The 25,386-nt window shown below is 42.1% G+C and overlaps 1 protein-coding gene and 1 long non-coding RNA gene across 7 annotated transcripts in view; one reads left to right on the top strand and one right to left on the bottom strand.

Annotated features, from left to right (window-relative positions):
- Positions 1-25,386, bottom strand: part of LOC142466038 (uncharacterized) — a 183,049-nt gene that overhangs the window by 139,467 nt on the left and 18,196 nt on the right. The window contains exon 3 of one of the 2 annotated variants that reach the window (XR_012788035.1): positions 15,033-15,115. The exons of the other annotated variant lie outside the window; for it this stretch is intronic. This is a non-coding gene — a long non-coding RNA (uncharacterized LOC142466038). Of the gene's footprint in view, positions 1-15,032; positions 15,116-25,386 lie in introns of those variants that run through there. 2 annotated transcript variants of the gene reach the window in all.
- LOC142466037 (kininogen-1-like) lies at positions 543-24,264 on the top strand. Of its 5 annotated transcripts, none has more exons than XM_075570666.1 (10): positions 543-806; positions 4,409-4,522; positions 4,794-4,881; positions 5,253-5,425; positions 5,835-5,942; positions 9,739-9,823; positions 10,599-10,744; positions 15,246-15,353; positions 16,876-16,959; positions 23,810-24,264. In XM_075570666.1, the coding sequence occupies exons 1-10, from the start codon at positions 612-614 to the stop codon at positions 23,873-23,875; spliced, it is 1,167 nt and encodes a 388-aa protein (XP_075426781.1). In that variant the 5' UTR covers positions 543-611; the 3' UTR covers positions 23,876-24,264. The 5 variants fall into 5 exon arrangements, with proteins under 5 accessions (XP_075426781.1, XP_075426783.1, XP_075426779.1 ...); XM_075570668.1 differs by having other exon boundaries at positions 23,847-24,264; XM_075570664.1 differs by lacking the exon at positions 23,810-24,264 and adding an exon at positions 17,657-18,618.

The raw sequence follows: 25,386 nt of genomic DNA on the forward strand, positions 1-25,386 counted from the left end.
GCAGCAACATTTTTATAAAAATAAGATTAAACATTTTACCAAAAAAAGTTTCCAGTGAAAGTAGTGAAATATTTTCCTTTGCACCAATTGGTTCTCTACCGTCAACCTTTTCATTAAAAGCAGTTCTCAGTATTAGCAACAAAATACACAGTACAGGCACTACATGCTATTTATTTAGTAATGGCCTTGCATGTACAGTATGTATGTGAAAAGAATATCATTTTGCCACATTCACCCTGATAAATGTTCCCTTTAACCAATGCAAGTCAATGGAGATAAATAGATGTTCCTCTTTTCCCTTCCACGTTCCTCTGACAGGAGTTCCTCCATGATTGGTCAGAATGCTCTTAACATTTCAATATTAATTCTTTCTTGTCATATGAAGTAACGGGGGACAACATTCATGGATTACACTTTACCTAAAGTCCATTTGGATAAAACTGGTCTGTTTGCTTTGCTGACATTGTGTAACATCTGTCATCAGAGTCTCTTGACCTTTCTCTGCCCAAACAAACATGTTTGCTTTCTAACTCATCCTAACTGTTGTCTGATATTTGCACATTCACATTCTCCTGAGCAGTCCCCACTATTCCAGGGGATTCTTGGTTGCAATGTGGCTTACGGTCGTCTTGCTGCTTTGCTCCCAATTTATCTTGGGTGCTGCAAACCAAGCTTTAACCTTCGATGCAGACTGCGATGGCCAAGACATTTTTGACGCAGTGGACGTTGCGTTGAGGCATTACAATGATGAAAAACAAGATGACAACCAGTTTATTCTGCACAGGATCACAGAAGCCAGGACAAGGGTAGGTGAAAATGATGTTTGTGATAATGTTAGTCTATGGCTGAGCTCATTGTCCAACATGTACAAGCAAACATGAGGGAGATGTCTTAATTCCTATTGTTTGTATTGGGGTTAGGGAAATTATTCTGGTAGAAAGGGGAAAATAGTACATAACCTCAGTGGTCAAAAATCTCATAAGTGTTATAGAAAGCAAAGTAAGGGGTATACAGAAAGTTTTTATTACTAAGATAACTAAAATAGAAACCTTTCCATATCTTGTAATAACATTAGCTTTAATTTAGGAATCCAAACAAAAGGCATCAATCTGTAACCTACATCTGTCTCACTGGGCTCCTGTCTGTGGATGCAATTTCAATATGTTACACTCTGGTACTTGTAGATATAAAGATACATTCTATATTAAAATACAGCTTCTGTGGTCAAAAGAAATACAACATACAGTACGTGGTGACCTCTTTTCATGTGGAGGTCGTACAGCTTGTCATTATTAAACAAAGGTTGTTACTTACATACTGTAGTATTCAGGACTGACGCTTTCTGACATATGCTCATGTTATGTGCCGGGCCAGAGGTCTTTCTATATATTGCTCTCTTTTCCATTTGAATCTATTCTCTTATTGTTACCGTGTTCACTGCATCTTCCCGATGGATACCTTTTACATACTTGCTGTTTGAATCCATAAAGATTTCACATGGCTGTCTTCCTGTACCTCTGACTAGAGATGGGCGAATCCGCCCAAATCCATTTCCCAGATTTTTTTGCCTTTTCAACCCAAAATCCATTTTCACGGTGTAAAATCTGCAAACGGATTTGGTCGGTTTCAATCCACGGTGTAGATGGACGTTCACAGAGGTACACAATTGGAGGCTTTTATAAGGTGAAATTATAATAAGGCTTTATTGTGCCTTTTCCTTTTCATCAGGAAATCATCCAAACACAGGGGCGGGGGGGAACAAAGCTTCTATTCACTTGGGAGTATTTCTAGTGAAATCCTATGCAATTAATTCACATCTCCATTAGTTAAGCCTTTCTCCCAGCCCCAAACATATAGCATGAAATAAGCAGGTATAAGCAGTCTCTTAATTATGAAAGTCGTATCTGTTTCTTGGAGGGAAAATCTTCTCAGTTCCTGGTTCAGCTCCCTTCACTCAGGGTGTGTCAGCTTCAGGTTTAGTAGTTTTCCCTGTGTCTTGACATCAGCTCTGCTGTGTCTTCTGGCAGAGCTCAAGGCATGTTGTGTCTCCAAAGGTCAGCTCACAAGTGAGCTAAGGAGTCACTTCCTGTCTCAACAGGCTTTTGTAAGCAATCTAAATCAGGCAGGTGGTGTTTATTAATTGACTACCAGCAGTTAACCCCCACACTGCTAGATTAAAGGCACATTACTTGAACAGGGATTACTCCCCTGTTACACACGGATTCCTCAAAAAACCCCATAGGATACAATCGTGGACGAATTGGTAGAATCCAATCCTCAGATTCCGCAATCCGTTGGCGGATTGCCGAACCCACAGATTGGATTGTTCAAATCCATCCATGGTTGCAGAATTCACGTAGTGTATTGGGAGTTATAATAAAAAATCCACAAAATGCGAATCGCCTTTTTTGAGATTGATCTGCTGAAAACCGCAGACCAAAGGAACCGTCTGATCCTCTGCAGATCCAAATCCGCCCCCAAAATTTGTCCATCTCTACCTCTGACATGTCTTGTAGGCAGAAATCCATAACTGTATATTCAGCCACGAAATGCAGGAGCACTTATAATATGTGATGGCGTCCTAGAGGTGTTGGGTACATTTTATGAAAGTTCTTCTGTTTTGAATATATACAGATTCCTTAAACAACTCTTTGGGGATCTAACAGAGGCACCTAAGAAATGCAAATTGTAATGAATACATTATTTTTGAAAGCATCAAAATATTAGTTAGTTTCGATTTGCTTGTGGAAGCCAATTGCACTGTTACATTTTTCACAAGCAGTTTTCTGGTCGGCGACTACAGGGGAATGACACCATTATTTAATTTTTTTAAATCAGAAATACTTTTTTTCATTAATTAAATAATTTGGACGTTTTTTTACAAGGCATATCTGATGTATTTTGGTGATAAGAGTGTATGCCAGTCCTCAAAGCCCCAGGTAAATTATCAGCTCAGCTAAATCTTTTCTTTGCACAGTAATTCTGATGCCATCATTCGTCAGACAGATAAACATAAGAGAAGCTGATCTGCCTGCGCCCCGCATCCCGACAGCAAGTGATACCCACTCATTAATCAGAAGATAGAAATAAGCAGGGTTTTTTTTTAAGATAGCTAGGTGCCGGTGTCCGGCTGCAGGGGAAAGCGCGGGCCTCTTACCTTCTCCTGCTCCTCGTGCGTCGTCGAGTTGTCGTGATGTCATGACGCTGTCACGTCATGGCAATGTGGCGCTATGTGATATCACAACATCAGTTGATACTGCGTAGTTGTGGCGAATCTTCGTCAAAACCAGAAGATGCCGGAGATGAGGAGCAGGTAAGAAAAAAAGGTGATGGTAGGTACTGTACTATCACAAAAAAGCCCTGGAAATAAGTACAACTGTTATTTTCATGTTTCTAATAACCAATTACAACTAAAAAGTTGTTTAAAAACATTGTTTTTTGACCCGATATATTGAACATCCCCAGTGAACGAATGTTAGTGACACATTCTTACATTGCTGTCTCTTAGGGAATTATTCATTTAACTGTGATAGTGCCAATCTGGGCAATATTTCCAAGGGATCTTCCATGCCCTAGTGCCCCGATCGGCACTATCGCAGTTTAATGAATAACCCTTTAGTGTCAGTATAGCGCCTCTTTTACCATAACTGCGCCAGCTTGTGTTGTAGGGAGGAGATACTTGACGTGAATATTAGAATTGTGCTAGATCTGCACCTAAGCACGTTCTATAGTGCCGTGCGCGCACTACGCCGTGCGCGCGAACGGACTTTCAGTTGGCCGACGTCAGTCAGCCTTTCTATAGAAGGGCCACGCGCGCGCACGGCAGGAAGAGGGGAGCCAACAGACAGCGGCAAAGATGAAGAAATTCATCTTTTCGCGCCGCTACCTTCACTCAAATGTATGTATATATGTGTGTATGTATGCATGTATGCATGTATGCGTGGATGTGTGTGTGTGTGTGTGTGTGTGTGTGTGTGTGTGTGTGTGTGTGTGTGTGTGTGTGTGTGTGTGTGTGTGTGTGTGTGTGTGTCAGTGTGTGTGTGTGTGTCAGTGTGTGTGTGTGTGGGTCAAGGATTGTAAAACAAAAACAAAAAATATTTATTAAACTTTTTTTTTTCTTTAAAAAAATCTATCTATGACTTACTTTCACTAACACAACCCATGCACACACATATACTCACACATACACACACATACACACACATACACACATATACACTAACCTGCAGCTCCCGGCTCTATATACATGAAAAGCATGCGGCACGTGCACGCGCGTTCGCATAGGAACGCACGGCCGCATGCTGTATAGAACAGCCCTAAGGCTGTAGAAGAAGGAATCCCTTACTGCACATTTACAGCTGCAGAATAACTGACCTATTGAACAGCAAGATTTTCACTTTCTAACCAGCCCGAAAATGACGGTGGAACGCATTATTTTGTCAAGTATGAGATATACGAGAGTTCCTGTGCAGTGAAAAGTGGCAAAGTGTGGCAAGAATGTGACTACAAGCGATCAGAAGCCGTAAGTCCTGGTTAATTACTTTCTACTAATCACTACTTAATTAATTTTATTTTCCAATGACAATCAATTCTTATCACAAAATGCAAATGAGATATGTTTCTGTAGGCATGTTATTTTTTTAGTGCGCTGCAAAGCACTGTTTAGCTATAGAGAATCGGTTCCTATCCTGTAATTATAAACAAATGATAAAGGCGAGGATACTACTTTCAGATATTCAGTATGACCCTTACCCATTTTGCAAGTCTGACCTCCTCTTTTTCTGTTTGCCCAGGAGACCGGTGCGTGCTCAGCACATGTTCTAATCAATAAAGAGCTGAAGATCAATGATGTTATTTTTCAGAACTGTAGCTATATTGCAAGTATGTAAATCAGGACATATAAAGAGTGTTTTTAATGATGCCATAAATCTTTTTTCTGGTTATAGTACAGTACTGTATAGCCAAACCTTAAGATTCATGTATTAAGTTAAAAAAAAGTGCTGCAGTTTGACATTTCTCAATGAGAATAGGGTTATTGAACTGTACACAATGTTCGTATCCCAGTAGCTATCTGCACTATTTCACTTAGTGTTACACGCGGTATCCATAATTGATAAATTATACATAATTATTCAGGTTTGTTTAAGAGGTGTCAGCTCAAGTTGCACATGCATTTAATCTTTAATGCCCTGAAAAGCTGTAACCCTTGAGTACTGATGATGTGTCCTGCACTATCTTTGCCCTATTTTCAGTATTAGATCCTCTGACTTATAGTTACTATCCGTGTCGTGGATGCTGGAAACCCATAGATTTCAACAGTGTGGAGTTGTTGCGCATCGTGAAAAATGCCATCGAAACCATGACCTGGATAGGTTCTCATCCCTTCCACTTTGACCTTGAGGAGATGAAGAATGCCTCTAGGCAGGTCTGTACATCTGATAGCAGGGATTTGCTACCATATGCCACAAGTCACAGGGGCATGTACTGTATATCAAGATGGACCAAACATTTTGGTCTACCTCAATTTAATGCAAAAATAAAATAACACTGCATCGGTTATAGGAGCACATTTTAATACACCTCTGTTATGGCACTGACTATATCCCCCTTAACTCCTCCTATGGCCAATTCCCAAAACACTCACTGGCACAAATGGAGCAAAGAAAACTTAATACATTAATGCAAAGTGAAACAATGTCAAAATGATGCAATTTGCACCTGTTTCTGAAGCAATGCTCCATTTGCAACATGTAATGCATACAGTATACTCCACACACAGGACATTTAGTTAAAGGACTATCCCAGCAAAACTCACATTCTTCATTGTGTTCCAGGTGGTGTGTGGATGGAATTATAAAATGGTATATACCGTCAGACAAACAAACTGTTCGAAAAGTGAAGTACCTGACCTTACACCACAATGCAAGATTGATACAAATGGGGTAAGTGCTCTCTTTGTTATGTGTTGTGATATTAGGATTCCCTATAGCAGGGGTGCGCAAACTGGGGGACGCGAGATTTTGTTGGGGGGGGGGGCGGCGGTTGCAGAGGCCCCACGCTCTTCCCTGAGGCATTTAAGCTAAATGCTGGGGGTCTTCACGAGGCCTCTGCAACCTCAACTTACCGGGGTTCTGTAGCCTTCTGGAAGCATCGCCATGGCAACGCTGCATCAAATGACGCTGTGGGGTCATGTGACGTGCACGTCGCCATGGTAACGCGTTGTCAAATGCCACTGCAGGGTCACATGATGTGACGTCACATGACCCGCGGTGTCATTTGACGCCAGGTCACAGAAGTGGTGGCACGAGAGCTGGGGCTGTCGCACAGTGGGGCGGGGGTGCGCAGCTCCAAAACCTTGCGCTCCCCTGCCCTATACCAATGTCTTTAAAAAGCTTTTATGGTTAAAAGCTCCCATCTTGAAAATCCTATAGCTGCGTCCAGGGTGAGGAGACGCACGCGTGCGTGCTCACGCTCGGCGCATTCAAATACCTTTTAATTGATGCAAGCTTGGTGCGCGCATGCAGGTGTGCTCAGGCCGGACCGGTGCTCGGAGAGACAGTTATTTGTTTTCCCGGAGCTATGGCGCGTTACATGACCAGGTAAGGGCCAATGAGAGCACCGCAGTCACAACAACCAATCTGATGGAGCTGAGGATGTGACATCACGCCCCACTCCATTCTGACACGCCACCCTCCCGTCTGTGGTACGCCCCCTCCCTCCCCCTCGCTCGAGCACGCAGTGAGCAGGACAGCGAGTCGCTCCTGCTCGGGCCGACGCTGACATCACGCCTCGTGAGCATGAGCGCTCGTCTCCCCACGCTGGCCGCAGCCTAACACATATTCCAAACGGTTATCAATGTATGAGCAACATATAAAGTCTGTTTCTCTTGATGTTTTGCTAAAAATGAAAGCTACCCCTCAGCATATTAAAGCTGCAGTTAAAGCAATATCCTACATGTTTTTTGTTTTTTTTTAATAAATCAGTACTGTACTACGAGAAAATCCTTTTTTTTAAACAATTTTTAAAGACATTTTTTATCTATTTAAAACCAGAGACATAACATAAAACACAGACAAAGCTCAGTGCAGATCCTGAAAAACTTATACATGGTACAGTGCCTAAATATACATGTATAAATAACTAATAAATAAAATGGTCTTTTAGTTTAACATTTTGGCCACATTGTTGTAAGCCCTTGAGCCAACTGCACGGCAGACCACGTTCAAGGGTCCCTAACACTAATATAGATTCTTAATAACCTGTGCATTGCCAGGAAGAATGATTTATAATAAATCTGTCAAAATGAGTTGCAAAAGTTCTAAGTCTGATTGAAGCTTTTATTAACCTGTACATTACCAGGAAAAGCACTCTGTAATAGATTTGTCACAATCACACTGCAAGCAAGTTCCCCTGATAGTGGGAGATGCCATGGAGTGAGCTTTTAACCATTTAAATGTGGGAGGGAGTGAGCTTCAATTAGGTAGGAGGTTGCCACCCTCCAATCAGCTAAGATTAGTTGAACAAGAATTATAAAACATACAGAACACACCTACAAGCTCGTATTGTCTTAGCTGATTGGAGGGTGGCAACCTCCTACCTAATTGAAGCTCACTCCCTCCCACATTTAAATGGTTAAAAGCTCACTCCATGGCATCGCCCACTATCAGGGGAACTTGCTTGCAGTGTGATTGTGACAAATCTATTACAGAGTGCTTTTCCTGGTAATGTACAGGTTAATAAAAGCTTCAATCAGACTTAGAACTTTTGAAACTAATTTTGACAGATTTATTATAAATCATTCTTCCTGGCAATGCACAGGTTATTAAGAATCTATATTAGTGTTAGGGACCCTTGAACGTGGTTTGCCGTGCAGTTGGCTCAAGGGCTTACAACAATTTGGCCAAAATGTTAAACTAAAAGACCATTTTATTTATTAGTTATTTATACATGTATATTTAGGCAATGTACCGTGTATAAGTTTTTCAGGATGTGCACTGAGCTTTGTCTGTGTTTTATGTTATGTCTCTGGTTTTAAATATATATATTGCCATGCTCAGTAGCACTCCTCTGTGAAACTTATATGCTTATATATATGGTGTGTACATTTTTTATCTATTCTAATGTAGCAAGCATTTTTGTTTCTATAGAAACCATTTACAAAGTCACACCCCCTTCCCCTTGTGAGACTCTTGAGCCCTGCCCTCTTTCTAGCAGTGCACCAATTGTATCTAGTGACTGCCTGGTCACATGATCTTGCACACAGAATTTTGCATTGTGGCAAAGCTGTTCTGCAGCAATAACTGAATTAAATAACCCAGAGCAAAGCGATCGATTACAAGGAAATGGATCGATCTGCAACTTAGCTAATCACTTGTCAGTGTGCAGATTGTATTAATACACATATTGAAAGGAAAAAAAATAAACATTTTAAAAACTGCAGCTTTAATCGGCAGTCAAGATCTTGGGGAGCGCCGATATACATGAAAAAATACAAGAAAAACACACAATAGTGCAATATGTCTCTATCAGTATAACGACTCAGTCTTCAGAATCCAGCAGGGTGTGTACTCACATGTCTCCTGATGAAACCGGTGAGCCGGTGAAATGCCTTGAGTGGAAACCGCCTTCACTGTGTAGGACGCCGCACACAGTGTTACTTGTTCCCGTGTCAATCATCCGGGAATCCAACCCGGAAGTGCGGGAGCCAAGATGAGCTTAGACGAGAGACGAGAGACGCGAGCACAGCTGAGGAGAGGAGTGGTCACCACCCACCAGGACGTATAGGGATACAGCATTTGCCACTGATTTTGGATATGCATAAAAGGAAGGGGAATATGTGAGTACACACCCTGCTGGATTCTGAAGATCGAATCTATACACTGTTAGAGACAATCCACAAAAGGGCTTGAGCTGCAACTATCACTTGAATTTGATTACACATCACAGAACTTTTTGCAAATTGATTGTATTTTTATGATTTATTTGCACTGGTTAATCCCTAGTGTCCCTTGGTACTTTTTTTTCCTTATTATACGAATTGCACTTAGTTTGGTTTAAGCGCCTTTTTGATAACACTTAATTTTTTCACCGGCATATTAAACGGCCAATGAAAGTAATTTATCAAAATGGTTTATCAAAAAAATACAACTGGAAGACTGATAAATGACCCACAGTATATGCCCTGAAGACGTTGCAGCGACACATGATGTCGCAACGCCATGCAGGGTCACATTGTCATGGCAACGTGGCGCCACGTTACCTTGCTAAGCCATGTGATGTCATGTTGCCATGGTAACGCGGAGCCATTTGACGTCGCGTTGCCATGACCGGACGCTGTAGAAGGGGAGATCCCATGGCAGTTGTCCCATCTCTCGCCTTCTGTTGGCGACCCTGCAAAGCATTAACATGCAGATATTGCTTAGCAGAGCCCAGAATCTTGTGCCTCAGTTTAAACTTAATATAGCTAGATATATGTGTATACTAGTGTACATTTTACACAATTATTTGCTAACTTCATGCACATCCCAATTACCTGAAGATGAAGTCAGTAAAGAATAATGTAAATTTGCTTTTTAAAAAATATATTTTTTTACCTTTTAACAAGTTTGTCCCATTTAGACACAAAACAGCTGAAATAAAAGGTTGTACAATTTAGTTGACTTCAAACATGTACTTTATTTGATGTGTTTTTGGGAGTTCTGGCTGCAGATTACAAATCTATTACATTTATTTATTTAGATTTCTGGTAACTGTGAAACTACAGCCTACATAGGTCCTAATCATTTCATTCAAGTCATTTCTCAAATCTGCAAAACGGATACAGGTAAGAGACAGTGAGAGTACAGAAAATATAACCTTCTGTCCTCGTCTAAAGACATACAGTAAGTGACAAGACCCCACGCAGATCCCCCCATACATCCCACCATTTAGGGAGATCTGCAGGTGCAGGTAGAGCAGCATTTCCATGAGTGCTACACCTCTTTACAAGACACAAGGGGCAGAGCAAAAGAACAATATTGAGTAGAATGATGTTTTGCCACAAGCTCTCCTAGTCCTGAGCCACTGTTAGTGTTACAGTGAATAGGGCCCATATCCTGCTCTATAGAGAGATTCCCATCACTGGAGAAGAAGGCACATTCTCAATAACACCACAGCTTGGCTCAATGCTGGTATCCTGCCCCACCAGTAACCTAAGTATGGATCCCCTGAGCATTAGACTCCCCATATGTGCATGGGTATGTTTTTGTATGAGTTGTCAGTGATGGCATAACCGATTTATATTTGAGTGGGTGCATAAGTCAGTCTTGTTGTTAAACAGTCCTGGTGATAGATTTTAAAACACATAGAAGTCAGTGCTAATCAGCGCTAGAGATGCAATTATGGAGGGGTGGGAGATATTACATGTTTCTTTCAAACATTATAGCAGAAAATGTCCATTTCCATTTTTATATACATAGCCACGTGCACAAGGCACAGACCTTAGAATACAGGTAATATCTGTACAACGTGAGATAAGAGCATGAAACATAACATTATGCAATGAGAAGGAATCACTGTCCCAAAGAGCTTATAATCCAAACTAACATCTGCTGTTCTAGGATTTTGCCTTTTCTGTCGTACTGAAGTGGACCCAAATGATCCAGAACTGCGGGATCTGTTAAGACAAGTTATTGATGAATATAATTCTGACAATAACCACACAAACCTTTATAACATATTTAGCGTTGGAAGAGCCAAAAAAGAGGTTGGTATACCACGTGTTCCAGTCTAAGTATATTTAAATCATTTGTATATTTCATTTTGTTTTTAGTTACAGTTAGGACAGAACATGCGCGGGAGGGGGGGAGTTGTGAGTTCTCTTTGCTCTCTTGCTGTGATAAGTTCAGCATTTTTTTAAATGTGTGCTTGTATGGGGGTAAATTAGGAAAGGGGAGTATGATAAGGAAATATACCTAGAAGTAAGATTACAATGTACATTCAAACATTATTTAACATTTCTACTTCTTTAATTAAAACAATCAACCAATCGCCTAATTTTATCTATTAAACATATCACTGACAATTGTTCAATTTGTTTCTATGAGAAACTGCAGCTTTGGATGGAAATGCAGTAGGGATTTACACCCCAAGCGTAGTATTAGAAAACAATATTGTACGGGTTGGAAACGCTTATCTTTTGATATGTTATGAGAACTGATTGCATTAATAAACTACTTTTCTACATACTGTATGCACAATTTGATGGTGGATGTCAAAGAATTGTATATTTGTGATAAATAAGACAAAGAAAAAGTAAGGTAGAAGTGATACGTTTAACAGCTAACTCGTGTTTAAAAAGAGTGCAAGCTTCCAGGGCCACTATGGTCTCTTCTAACCTGAAAGCTTGCACTCGTGTTAACCATGAGTCCGCTGTTAAAGGTATTACATCTATCTTACTTGTGTTTGTCTATTCTACGGGCTAACACAGTACCATCCTCTGTTTGGTAGGTAAGGCAATCTCTGTTTGACCACAGGGTGCAGACACTAAAAGACATTAGCACTTGTTAATACCCATTCATCTAATTGGCCATGAATTAACATTTTCATATAAAGCTGTGTTTTCTCTGTGACCAGAGTTAATTCCATGTCATGTTATTGCATCAGTCACACCCTCCTAGCACCGAAATGTAACAAACACAATGGAATATAATCCACTTACTACTTTTTTTTTATTGGACACTAGCTGAGAGACCCGGCGTTGCCCGGGATGTAAATGCGTAATAGGTGGTATTATTTATAAATCATGGAACAATAGGTGAGTATTTGTTGTAAAGGTTTCGGGTGGGGGGGAGAAAGGGGAGAAAGGGGAGCGGGGGGGGGGAAGGGGAGCGGGGGGGGAGAAAGGGGAGCGGGGGGGAAGAAAGGGGAGCGGGGGGGGAAAGGGGAGTGGGGGGGGGAAGGGGAGTGGGGGGGGGGAAGGGGAGTGGGGGGGGGGAAGGGGAGTGGGGAGGGGGAAAGGGGAGTGGGAAAGGGGAGTGGGAAAGGGGAGTGGGAAAGGGGAGTGGGAAAGGGGAGTGGGGGGGGGAAATTACAATACTATGGACAACCACTTACAATAGGTGCAGCGCCTCCACCTGCGATGGCTCCCACCAGAGGGGGAGTGGATCCTCGCAGGACAAACACAATGATCACATACACAATGGGGTATAATAACTAAGGACTTTACTAACATGTAATACGACACCTCACATTCATAACATAACCTGTGTCCCTCTCAGGAGGAGACACTAACCGTGACGTCTCGCAGGACGATTCCCCAACACTAGGTGATCCCACCCAGTGTCCAAAGAACCCCACCCAATGTCCCGCACTCTTGCAGAGAGTCAATGGGTGACTGCGCAGTCACTATTAAGCTAAGGGCCCGGTGGTGCACTTAGAACTGTAGATACCTGCCGAGCACTCCAGTGCTCGGATCAGCAACGCTTCACAAAGGGTCAGACGCGTGATGAATCCGTCTGATCCTATCCTGGTGATATTCTCTGTGGACCCCCAACGTGGGTCCGAACTCCGTCACTGGAACCGCAGCATCCGCTGAGTCCCTCTCTAACGATACAGCAACGTGACACACCCTGCACTACAGGCCGTCCCTATAGCACAGCATCCTTAAGTGGCTTAAGGGTCAATCTCCTAGGGCATTCGGGGTTGCCTATCCTATATAGGTAGGTCTTGTACCCACCCTACTCATAATACGGGCCCTGGGCCATGGATCCCCGGATTGGTTACCGCTATGAACCCCCCCAGTGGCCTCACCACTCGCAACACGGACCCTGGGCTATGGCTCCCCGGACTAGTTACCGCTATGAACCCCCCAGCTGTCTCGTGCCACTTACTTACAACAGGACCCTGGGCTATGGCTCCCCGGATTGGTTACCGCTATGAAACCCCCCAGTTGTCCCTATCTTCCCTTCTGTTCCCCAGTTGCCAACTAAAGTAAGTGACAGGTTCCCTATCCTGAGGGCTGTCCCTGGAAACACTCACACTACTGGGGGACTCAGGGCTATCTTGGGCCAAGGGGGTGCTGGCCTAGTACAGGGAGTCCCTCGCTCCTGTACCCTACCTCCTTCCCTTGTCTGCTCCTTGCTCTCACTGACCACGTAGCTGCAAGCCCGCCAAATGTATCCACTTCTCCTCCTGGCAGTCTTACAGCCCTATTGGCTCCTATGAGGCACCTGGTGCCTCCCTCGCTAAGCACTATGGGAATTGTAGTCCCTGGGCACCTGCAATAACATTGGGGCCGCGGGCGTGCCTTCCCTGTACTTACACTAACCCCTAATGGCCGCCGCAATCTTTCCCTACCTCTCGCGCGACTCTCCTGGCTGGCTCCTACACTGCGCATGCGCGAGTGGTGGAGTAATGGCGGCGCTCTCTTCGCCGGCCGCCGGGACCTTAGAGACGCGACCGCGGCCTTAGCAACGGCCCGATCGCGTCCCCGGCAACCGGCCCGCTCGCGGAGACAGCGCACCGCTGTCTGCAACGGCCCCCACCCTTGGGATGGCCGTCGGGTCTGCCGCTGGCCTCCGGCAGCACCCGGCATCTCTCCTGGCCACGGAGGCTCCCTAGGAGGACGAAGGGGGAAACAGGTGACCTGGCTACACTAGGCAAAGAAAAAGAAAGGTAGAAGTGATACGTTTAACAGCTAACTCGTGTTTAAAAAGAGTGCAAGCTTCCAGGGCCACTAAGTTCTCTTCTAACCTGAAAGCTTGCACTCGTGTTAACCATGAGTCCGCTGTTAAAGGTATTACATCTATCTTACTTGTGTTTGTCTATTCTACGGGCTAACACAGTACCATCCTCTGTTTGATAGGTAAGGCAATCTCTGTTTGACCACAGGGTGCAGACACTAAAAGACATTCGCACTTGTTAATACCCATTCATCTAATTGGCCATGAATTAACATTTTCATATAAAGCTGTGTTGTCTCTGCGACCAGAGTTAATTCCATGTCATGTTATTGCATCAGTCACACCCTCCTAGCACCGAAATGTAACGAACACAATGGAATATAATCCACTTACTACTTTTTTTTTTATTGGACATACTTGATGATTTGTATTATTTTATACATTTTTATTCAAGGCAACAAAATATGTAACCAATGCTAACTAACAAAGCATTGCAGAGGTAACTAGCATTTATTTTCACCCTTAAGAGATATCATTGATGATATTTCACTGGGGTTTTTTGTTTGCTTTCCTCTGGGTCAATTTACTGTAAGTACGGATATAGGATAAAGTATCTGTCGTCTAAATTTAGCATAGGTTGAACTTTAATGATGGAAGTCTTTTTTCAACCTCATCTACTATGTAACTATGTAAAACATGATAAGCATGTATTTGTATTTATTTTACCTCTTTCCTTCTGTGTGGTGTTATTGTGTGAGAAAGGTTTGTACTTTACATCCACGAGCAAAGTGTTACATTTAATAAGGCAGAGGGTGAACATAATTAGGATTATACATCATTGTGTTGTGGACAAATGATACCCATGGGAAGGAAACAGCTGATATGCCTTCTACGTTTCCACTACTTATATATCATCGTTGTATAGGTAAAACTCATTAAGTACATTTTGGGCAAAAGCTCAATAAATGCACTTCCTGACTTGGTATCTTGATCTTCATATTTCTATTGAAAAACTCATTAACTGCTTATTTAGTTGTAGTTCAGAGTTACTAAAAAAATAAAACTCTAAGTATTCTTTTCCTCAGTACTCAAACATTGTAGTTAAGGACTTTTACCTCCACGACAATATATTTTCTATTCTCAAAAAATACACATTTTCGCTTTACTGGCGGCGAATTTTTAGTTTTTTTATTTAAATTAAAATCGATTCCATTTACTGAAATGTTTCCAAGTTTTCTGTGCAGAATGCCTTTTCATATGTGAAAATCCAGCACATTTTGTGGCTGCATCTTTAACACAAACGTGCTCCTGTTGCTCACAATACATAACTTTATAAATTACCTGCAGATTTACATGGCATGCAAGGCCTCCAGTGAGTGAAACGGAGACCTCATTTCATAAAAGTCTACGCAGCCTCAGATGCTAGGAGTGAGATTTCCTTCCCAGAGTAAATGCTGCAAATGAGCGAATTTAACACAATTTAGGAGACTGTGAAGGAGATTTCCTGTTACAAACTCAAGCTTAAAATCAGTCTAATGTGATATTTTTCTCAACATCTTTCTTCTCTCATTCCTTATCTTATAGGGGCTTGGTGGAACAATGTATGATGTGTCATTTACAATGAAAGAGACCAACTGTACTAAGTCTGTCTATGCGATATTGGAAGATGAGTGTCAGATAAGTGAAAGCAGTGTAAGTACTTGGGACTATAATAATATATCACTTATTTCAATTGCAGCCAACAGCTTTCCTGGGGCTCAGGACTAGAGTTTCAGCCGGGGCCTTCCCCCCTGCTGGTGGCCCCCGTCTTTCTCTTACACCCCCTTCTAACACTCCTCCATGTATTTCTCCCCCTTTCTCTCTTACTCCCCCCTTCTTTAGCCAGCACACTCCCTCCCTCAACCCCCTTCCCCCTCACGCATACACACAAATCTACCCCCCCCCCACACACAATCTCCACAATACCACACACTCCGCCCAGTACAATACCACAATACAACACACTCCCCACAGCACAATACCACAGCACCAAACACTCCTGTCCCAGCACAATACCACACAACCCCCCTGCAGCACAACAGCACTCCCCCCAGCACAACAGCGATTCAATTTCTTATTTTCTCTGCGTGTCTTCTACCCGTGTATCTGGGTCTCTCCACTGATCATTGTATAAACCTGTCGTCTAAAAAAGGACCGCCTGATCCTCCTGTCGCGTCACTCACATCCAGGTCTGGTAAGTGAGTGTGTGATGTAAACGAAGGTCTTTCCCATGGGCGATACGTGCTTTGCCTTCTCCGGAAGTCCTTCCAATAATACATAGAGTTTGACTCATAGTACTTCTTATCCCGCTTCAATTATTTTATCTTCCGTTGTATGATTTAGTTCTTGTAGTTGTAGAGGTCTCAAAGATTAATTTCTTAAACTTGGCAATTGGCACCTGTGTCTTTAGTATTGTCTTTGTTTTTTCGATCCCTTGCTTTACTTCTTTATATGCTGGTGGTAGCGTTTCAATGGTCGGTAACATCGGGTCGATTGGTACTTTTATTAAGTACCTGTTGCTTTTGCTCTTCCTCCCTGACAAAGCGTTAGGTTTGAAGGTGAAACGGCTGTCAGATTTTCTACCAGACCCGTAGTCTAACTCAGAGGTGAGCAAACTTTTTAGTCTGTGCCGCTCTGCCTGCTCTCCTCCCCTGCTCTCCCCTCTCCACCCCACCCCATAACTTTTCTCCGGCATCATTATACTCCGCGTTGCCACAGTGACACATCACCAGAAGCCGCCAGAGACAAGGTGTAAGGGATATATAGAGGTCTTGCGCGCTCCTGCGGCATTCAATTTAAATGTTGTGGGGAACAGCGCAAGACCTTTGTAAGCACCGCGCCCCCCCGTTTACACACCTCTGGTGTAGCTCCGCAGAACCTTAAAAAAGAAGAGAGATACCGTCAGCAGCTTAGGAATTCCACTGAGCTGGAAATAATGTGGTTCGGCTCCAGAGAACTCCTGCTTCCCAACTCAAAGAAGAAAACTTCTTTACTATCACAATGTGTGTCTGTCCTGGCAGTGAACTTGTATACAGGTATCACTAGCTGCAATAGTCAATATGGCCACAATAACTCATATAGATAAAGAGTTGGGAATTGCTTGAATGTTGCATGTGGCATAAAATACCATTCATACAGCTAAAACTTGTTATTTTCATTGTTCCCTTTATTTTAGAGTACTTTCGACTGTGATGTCAAATTTAATGTTACAAACAAGGCGATTAAAGTCCACTCAATTCCCCAATGCTTCGAAATTATGGTAAATACCTTATTTTCCTACTTTTGTTCGTTCATTTTAGTTCCTTTCAAACGTATGACTAAGCAAAGGAATGAGGATATCAAACTGTAATAAGCCATTTATTGTTTATATTTTGGTAACAATGTTTTCAATGTGCATTCCCAATTTGTAACATGTAGCCCGAGCTGCAGTAAGGTGAGAGTTTCGCTTTCTAGCATTTTATTGGAGATGTGTTAATATTTTTGCAATTTTAGAGAATATAAAAACCACAGTAAGAAATATGTTTTTTCTAGGGTCCGCTATAAAAGCTTAGGGAAGAAAGGCCCAACATCCCTAAAGTCACATTGTCAAAAACAGAGACATTTGCAGTTTTTAGAGAAGGAAATAGCAGCGATTTTAAGGGTCCCAGCAAAACAGAAACAGAAAACAACTCAAGGATTTCACAAAGAAGTATGTGATCGGAAAGAAAAAGCAAACAATTGACAATTAAAAAATTAGATTGGCAGGTGGGGACTGCACCTTTGATGTAAAAACAGTTTTAATTTAATTGTAAAGAGGACATGTTACATTTCGGTTAGAACTCATCTTACATTTGTTCCAATGTATACCGTGGGCACTACGTGAAATACATTGTTTAAATATTCATATTTTAATAATTATAGCCATAATATACATGTGCAATAAAAAAGTAATTGTGTATTTCATATTCTTATTCTAGTACATGTCAACAGGTTACACAAGGGGACTTACACCTCTCCGCATGGTTTTAGAAAGGCCCAAACATCTAGTCATTCCTGGCCGTCCTCAATTGCAATCCAGAGGACCTACTGGTCCTAATCCTAAAGAAGAAGACAAGCATGGAAGAAAGGATAAAAAAGAAAAAAGACTCAAAAAACACAAAGGATGCAAAAAACATGATCATAAAAAATGTGACTCTTCTGAAGAATTTAAAGAAGCCGACAGAAGGAAAACAGAAGTAACAGTCAAACCTATAGTGCATGAAATCCCGCAGGTGCCTAAGACAACTTCGCAAACAGATGAGGTGTTAGTGACACCACAACAGTCACAGAATTCCGGTCATGTTCTTGGGGAATCAGCTACTCCATCCATACAGGGGCCCCAAGGTCCTCCATTATTCCCCAATATTCCAACAGTGACAGAGGATAATGGTAATGTTCCAAATAGTCATGAGGATGTTTTGTTGGACCTACCAGAGGCACCAAAATGTCCTGGGAAACCCTGGAAAATAATAGTGTTGTAACCAACGTTACCAGCACTTCCAACTCTCAAACCACTTACATTTGAAGACCGGCAGATTGCTAATGAGGATATAACAACTCCAGCAGCTCTAGGAACAGAAAAGAGTGGCTCCTCCACCCCACCCCAATCTCTGCTTTTTAGCGATGAAGACCTACTCTAGATGCCCTGCTGTCCTAATTTTAAAACAATTGTCTGATTAAATGTGGTATGAAATTGTCAGTACGTAATTCAAAGGTTTAAGTTTCAAATTTGATATAAAAACATGGCAAAATATATTTGCACAGTTTCTTGCAACATATATATTATGAAACAATTTAAAATGTTAAATGTTAATTGAAATATCTGCACACTGATGTATCATCTTTGTGTCTTACCATGTTCCTAAAAGTGGTACATAAAATAAAATGAATGCTTGATTTATTTAAGAGTTTATTCTACCTAAGGCAGCAAAGTAATATTTCATTAAGAGATTGACATTGGCTTCCCTCCTGTGGTCTTTTCCTGTCTTCTCTGTTATAAGTGAAAATTAACTTTGTGATTCACAAAGGTGTCTACCAAGACAGAACACAGGCATAATTCAATGTGTATCCATCTGTGATATACACATATACTGTACGAAGAGCAACAGGGAGTAGGAACACTCCTTTTTAGGTAGAATCCATTAATAGCAATGACGTTTTTTAATTGAAAAAAGTAACTACCTATTTTAATGACTGAAAACATATGTCTTTATTGTTGTATCAATCACAGCCTGCAGCGAATGACACAGAAGATTGTAGTAAAAATAATAGCACATCAGGGCAGAGCAGAACGTGATTTTACAGGAAAAGGAACAGAAGAGGAGGACTCCTCTATCATTCTGTCATCAGTGACATCGCGATCACTCTAGTCCTGGGACCCAGGAAATCGGTCTGTGGCCCTCATCACGTGATTGGGACTGTCGAATGGGGCTGGGGTACTCTGGTGTCGTGGCCCCTCCAGCAGTCTAAGGGTTAAACTATGCTGATCAGGGCATTTTTGTACTGATACTCCCACTGACTTCAATGGGCGCTTCCGTGCTTTCGGCCCTATCGAAGTTTCGGGAATAATCTCCTGAGTGTCAGTGTATTTGTAAGTGTGCCTCAATCAGTATCAGTATGCCTATATGTATAGGTTTTAACACATAAATGAAAGGCTGACAAAGTCAATATGTCATTCACAGAAAGTACATGAAATTATGTACTTTTTGTGAATGACAGATTGACTTTGTCAGCCTTTCATGTATGTGTTAAAAAAACCTATTAACTTCAGAACATAGGTAGCACCCATTTTTGAAAATAATGATATAATATCAATAATAAATAATTGAGTGAGCGGTGTGCTCTGTTTTGTGTTTATTCCTATATGTATATCAGTGAATGTGCACTGTGGGGTTAAAGGGTTTAGGTGTGTTCTTTAGAGCTCAACAAAATGCTGACATTATAGGAGTTACATTGATATAGACTTATTAGAGATTGCTCCTTTTTTTTATTTTAACTTATCATTTTATTCAGCAGAAATACAGAACAAAAGAAAAGGAGAGGGGAATACATCATAAGATTACGTTGAAGGACATTACTTTTGCAGGATACACAGATCCTGAGTTGACTCTCTGACAATATAACCTAGACAAATATTTTGATCCTCAGACTGGTCAGGAAAGGGAAAAGGAGAAAAAGAAAACAAATAGGGGTTCTTGGGAAGCCTTTACTATAATAAGTAATAGTTTGTTCGTGTATAGCGCTTTTAGTTTCACATATCACTTTACAGAGACATTTTGCAGACACAGTCCCTGCGATCTTACAATCTGTGTTTTTGGTGCCTGGGGCACAAGGAGATAAAGTGACTTACCCAAGGTCAGAATGAGCTGACACCGGGAACTGAACCAAGTTCTCTTGCTTCAAACTCTGTGCCAATCACTCTTTACTCACTGCTCCTTCTCCCATACTATCCAAAGAAGAGGTCGATACTCTGGGCCAGGATGTAGCTAAGTAACTTTTTTTAGCATTTAATTTATCCAGGGATCCCATTTGCGCTTTGGTGAGTTAAAAAAAAAAAGTTTGAAGCAGGGGGTCTGCGGAGATAAACTGCATTCATTTTAGCTCTCGGGACCCCCTGCTTCTTGGGATACAATAGGAAGCTGCAACATCACCCCAGTACCACAGCAAAAGCAGCATACTGCCTCTGCTGCTGCGCCTTGTTGTGCAGGTCTTTCTTTTAGTACTCCCATGCCAGGCAACAGACATAATGGAACAGTAAGTATCATTGTGTTCTCCTAGATGGACATTGTCACAGGAGACCAGGCATTTACGTCTTTTTACCAGGATCATACATTGAGCAAAACAGGTAAATGAAATAAATTGTAAATTTGTAAAATTGTAAATTTATTCACAGGATGTTACACAAACTACATAAAAGGCACACTTACTTGGGAACTGGTGTAAAAAACTAGACTCTCCTAGGTGCAAGGAATACTACATAAGGATTTGCCCCTGAGACTTAGCCTGCAATGTACAAGAACTGAAATCAGCCTGCAATTCCAGACGCCACCCCTTCCCTCTCTCCAGAGGTCTGGATTTTAAATCACTGGACTTGGTGCTTAGAATCTGCAAATCTGATTGACTATTGGGTTTATAATACTTCTGAGTTACATTCACAGAACCCTGCAGCCTATATGGGCGTGGGAAAATGTCTCACCAGGCAATCAGAGCAGGGCTCATCTGGCTGATGATGTCAGAGGCAGGGGGTGAGTTGAGCCAGCTCAGGACGCCCTCTGGGCAGGACATATTTTCTGGCCAATAGGAAAAGCACCTACGATCGCCATCTTTTCCTTAGCCAGCCCATTGCCTCCCGCTGGACAGGCGCCACTGAGTCTAGCAGACCAGGGGGTCTCTGTTCTCTGGACCCAGTACTCCGCCCTGCCCCGTCCACTTAGCACTCCGACACCTCTCAACATCCTGTCTCCTCTTTCATCTACGGATTCTATGCAGACTTGCTGGCACCTTAAACATGTGCCCAGTCTGACTGCATTGAGCCTTATAGTAAATGTAAAAACACCATATGTCATATTTTATTACAGCATACATTTTAGGGTACCTCATATTCAGTTGGGGCACACACAAACCCAATACAGGTTCTGGGACACCTTGGCACTAATTGGTGTACATCCCTTAACCTAGGGATTCCCTCAGCTACAGGGATACTTTTCATCCCTGTGACTCATTTTACTGTGCACAAAGCACATATGTACTTAACACACTTTGTTAATAAAATATATCCCCTGGTATGGGGAATAGAATAAAAAATAGAATAAAAAGCTGCACTTTTTTTTTCACTATCCATATTCCCCACACACTATTGCATAGACTTAGTATGGATTCTAAGAATCCCCTCACAACCTTATATGTATGGTTGGAGCACCTCGGAACACCTATACCGGTTCTGGTTGACCTGGGCATTTACTGGGTATCCCCATTAAAGCGTTTTCAAGGGGAGATATTGCCTGTACAATGTGCCTCATGATCCCAGGGTACATTTTTGGGGTATCCAGCAACTCTGCAACCTAGGCACATTCTGACAACACTTTCTCAGCAAACCCCCCTTGAAACTCATACCGTAGCAATCTCTGCTTGCTAGCACTCCTGGAAAGGTAAAAACACATCAAATACTTTATTGTCGCACAATACATTTTATGCATTACACAGTACTGGGCTCAAGAACTGACTCTTCTTGAACCCTTATTATGGATTAGGGGTAACCAAATGGGCTTAGACATTTATTTGAGAGCCTGGTCACACCCCTACCATCACAGACATTGAAAGACATACTTGACCATCACAACTCATTCTTCGAAGTTCACTCTGTCTCTTCTCTACTTTCTCTCTCCATGTTGTTTGAATTTATCGCCAGTTCCTTGATACCTTTGCTTCCTGGCTCAAATTTCCCGGAAGGGGAGCAGTGCAGCAATCCCCACAAACAAATGTTAACAAAATAACCATAAAGTGTGATTATGCATACATGAACATCATTATTACTCAAACAACTGTCATTTGTATTATTTGGTAAAAAATATCCATCTGTTTATAAGAGAAAGAAGAATAGGGAGTGGAGATTGGAAAAGAGAGAGAGCATACTGTTTTGTTTAGACACCCCGAATTAGGTTGTCAATAGCTTATTTTTGGTATTTTATGGCGGTTATGTCAATTTTGTTACTGTATTGACTTTTTTTGCTATGTAGCATGGGGCGGTTCTTTAATGGAGAATACCTTTTGAAATTTTGTGCAGGAATCCCTTGGGAATGCTGTTAGTCTTACCATTTTAAGAGAGTACCAAATTCTTGTTTTAATCTGATATATAGAATAAAATTATATATATGATATCCTTTTATTTAAATAAACAAGTTCTTTTTGCTACCATTAGCCTCCTCCGTTTTTGCTGGCAGTGCACTGCCTTTGTTCATCTACTTAATCTCATATAGGACTGGCAGAGCTGGGCTCATTAATTTCTCCGCTATGGCATAGCATGTTGCTGTCATTATATGAGATATCAATTTATTTTGGTGTCTGTCAATACCTTCCTGAGGTCTGTTTAGAAGACACGACCAAGGATCGAGGGGGAAAGGAAAGACCAGTACTTTTTCCACCAGTCTGTGCGCCTTTTTCCATACCACCTCAGGGCATAGCCACCACATGTGGATGAACGAGGCTCGCTGGCCACAACCCTTAGGATATGGGGGAGGTCCCTGGGAACATTCTTGCCAGGCGCACTTGGGTTAAATGCCACCTGTATAATACTTTATACGCATTCTCTATAATTTGCATGCATATGGAGCTCATGGCCACCGCCGCCCCAAATATCTCTCCCCATATTCCAGGGTCCAGCGCCTGGTTCAGATCTTTCTCCCATTGTGATATAAATGGAAATTCACTTTCTGGGGGTGGAAGAAAGATTGAGGTATAGATGGTGGAGATTGTCCCTTTTTGAGTTGGGGCAACGTTACATAGACTCTCTGCTAGAGTTACGGGTGGTCGTGGTGGGCTCACACGTTGGGCAAAACCTTTTATCTGAAGGTATCGAAATATCTCACCCTTCGGGATTCCACGTAGTTCCATAAGGGAGGCAAAGGAGAGGACCTTGGCTTTGTCCAAACCATAGACATGATTTTTAATGAAATAGTAAGGTAGTGTCCAATATAAATATAATTTTATTGCTTGATTTGAAATGATAGATTTGATTTATTGTCGGATGTTATAGTTTGACTGCCCAGTTGCTCACCTCTATTTAACCAATTATGTATGTATATATGAATATCTTTATTTGTATAGCGCCATCCATGTACATAGCGCTTTACAACATTAATACATGTGACATAAAAATAAGAGACGTAATGTAAATAAGCGCCACAGACATAAAAGTACACATAAGTTCCTGCCGCGAAGAGCTTACAATCTAAGTGGTAAGTAGGACGAATTTACAGCGACAGTAGAAGCGTGTTATGGTCATTGTGTCTGCAAGGGGTTAGGGTAAGTGCATATGTGTCTCTTCTATTAACACCTCCTCCTCCTCTATTGATCTCTCTGCGGGGGTACCCCAGGGCTCTGTCCTGGGACCTCTTCTCTTTCTCTCTCTAGGTGACTGTAACAGGGGACTTGTGAGCTGACCTTTGGAGACACCACATGTCTTGAGCTCTGCCAGAAGATACAGCAGAGCTGATTTCAAGACACAGGGAAAACGTCTAAACCTGGATGCTGATATTTTCTGTGCACACACGGGTGCGGTTCCAGGAGAGCAGAGAAGCTTACTCTACAGCAGCTAACAGATAAGACTTTCATTATTAGGAGACTTATTAGATATGCTTATTCATGCTATGTGTTTGGGGGCTTGGAGAAATGCTTGACTTAGGGAGATGTGAATTAATTGCATAGTGTTTCACTAGAAATACTCCCAAGTGAATATAAGCTTTGTTCCCCCCCCCCCTGTGTTTGAATGGATTTCCTGATGAAAAGGAAAAGGCACAATAAAGCCTTATTATAATTTCACCTTATAAAAGCCTCCAAATTGTGTACCTCTGTGAACGTCCGTCTACAGTGACCTAATAATATCTTTTGGGTTTAAATATCACGACACACAAATGTACTTTTCAACACCCGACCTTATACCTGCTGTACAAACCAAAGTTTCTGAATGTCTCTCTGCTATATCATCCTGGATGGCCCTCCGCCACCTTAAACTCAACATGGCTAAAACAGAGCTCTTCATGCTTCCTCCCAAACCTGGCCCTACTACCTCCTTCCACATTACTGTTGGAACTACGATCATTCATCCAGTAGCCCAAGCACGCTGCCTAGGGGTCACACTCGACTCCTCTCTCACATTCGCCCTTCACATTCAAAACATATCTAAAACCTGTCGCTTTTTCCTCCGCAATATAACAAAGATACGCCCTTTCCTCTGTTGCTCGACTGCTAAAACTCTGACTCAGGCTCTCATTCTCTTCCGTCTTGACTACTGTAACCCCGGCCTTCCTGCCTCTCACCTGTCTCCCCTTCAATCTATCCTAAATGCTGCTGCCAGAATCACTCTACTCTTTCCTGGATCTGTCTCAGCAACTCCCCTCATGAAATCCCTCTCCTGGCTTCCGATCAAATCCCGCATCTCACACTCCATTCTTCTCCTTACTTTTAAAGCTTTATACTCTTCTGCCCCTCCCTACATCTCAGCCCTAATTTCTCGTTATGCACCATCCAGACTCTTGCGTTCTTCTCAAGGATGTCTTCTTTCTACCCTCTTTGTATCTAAAGCCCTCTCCCGCCTTAAACCTTTTTCACTGACTGCCCCACACCTCTGGAATGCCCTTCCCCTCAGTACCCGACTAGCACCCTCTCTATCCACCTTTAAGACCCACCTTAAGACACACTTGCTTAAAGAAGCATATGAATAGCACTGTGGATATTCTGAACACATGATACATAAAGCTTGGCCCCCTGCAGAGGCACTTACCAGAACTCCCTCCTACTGTACGTTCTCCCTACCTACCAATTAGACTGTAAGCTCCTCGGGACAGGGACTCCTCTTCCTTAATGTTACTTTTATGTCTAAAGCACTTATTCCCATGATCTGTTATTTATATTATCTGTTATTTATTTGATTACCACATGTATTTCTACTGTG

This window comes from Ascaphus truei, chromosome 14, assembly GCF_040206685.1.
Source record: "Ascaphus truei isolate aAscTru1 chromosome 14, aAscTru1.hap1, whole genome shotgun sequence".
NCBI lineage: Eukaryota > Metazoa > Chordata > Amphibia > Anura > Ascaphidae > Ascaphus > Ascaphus truei.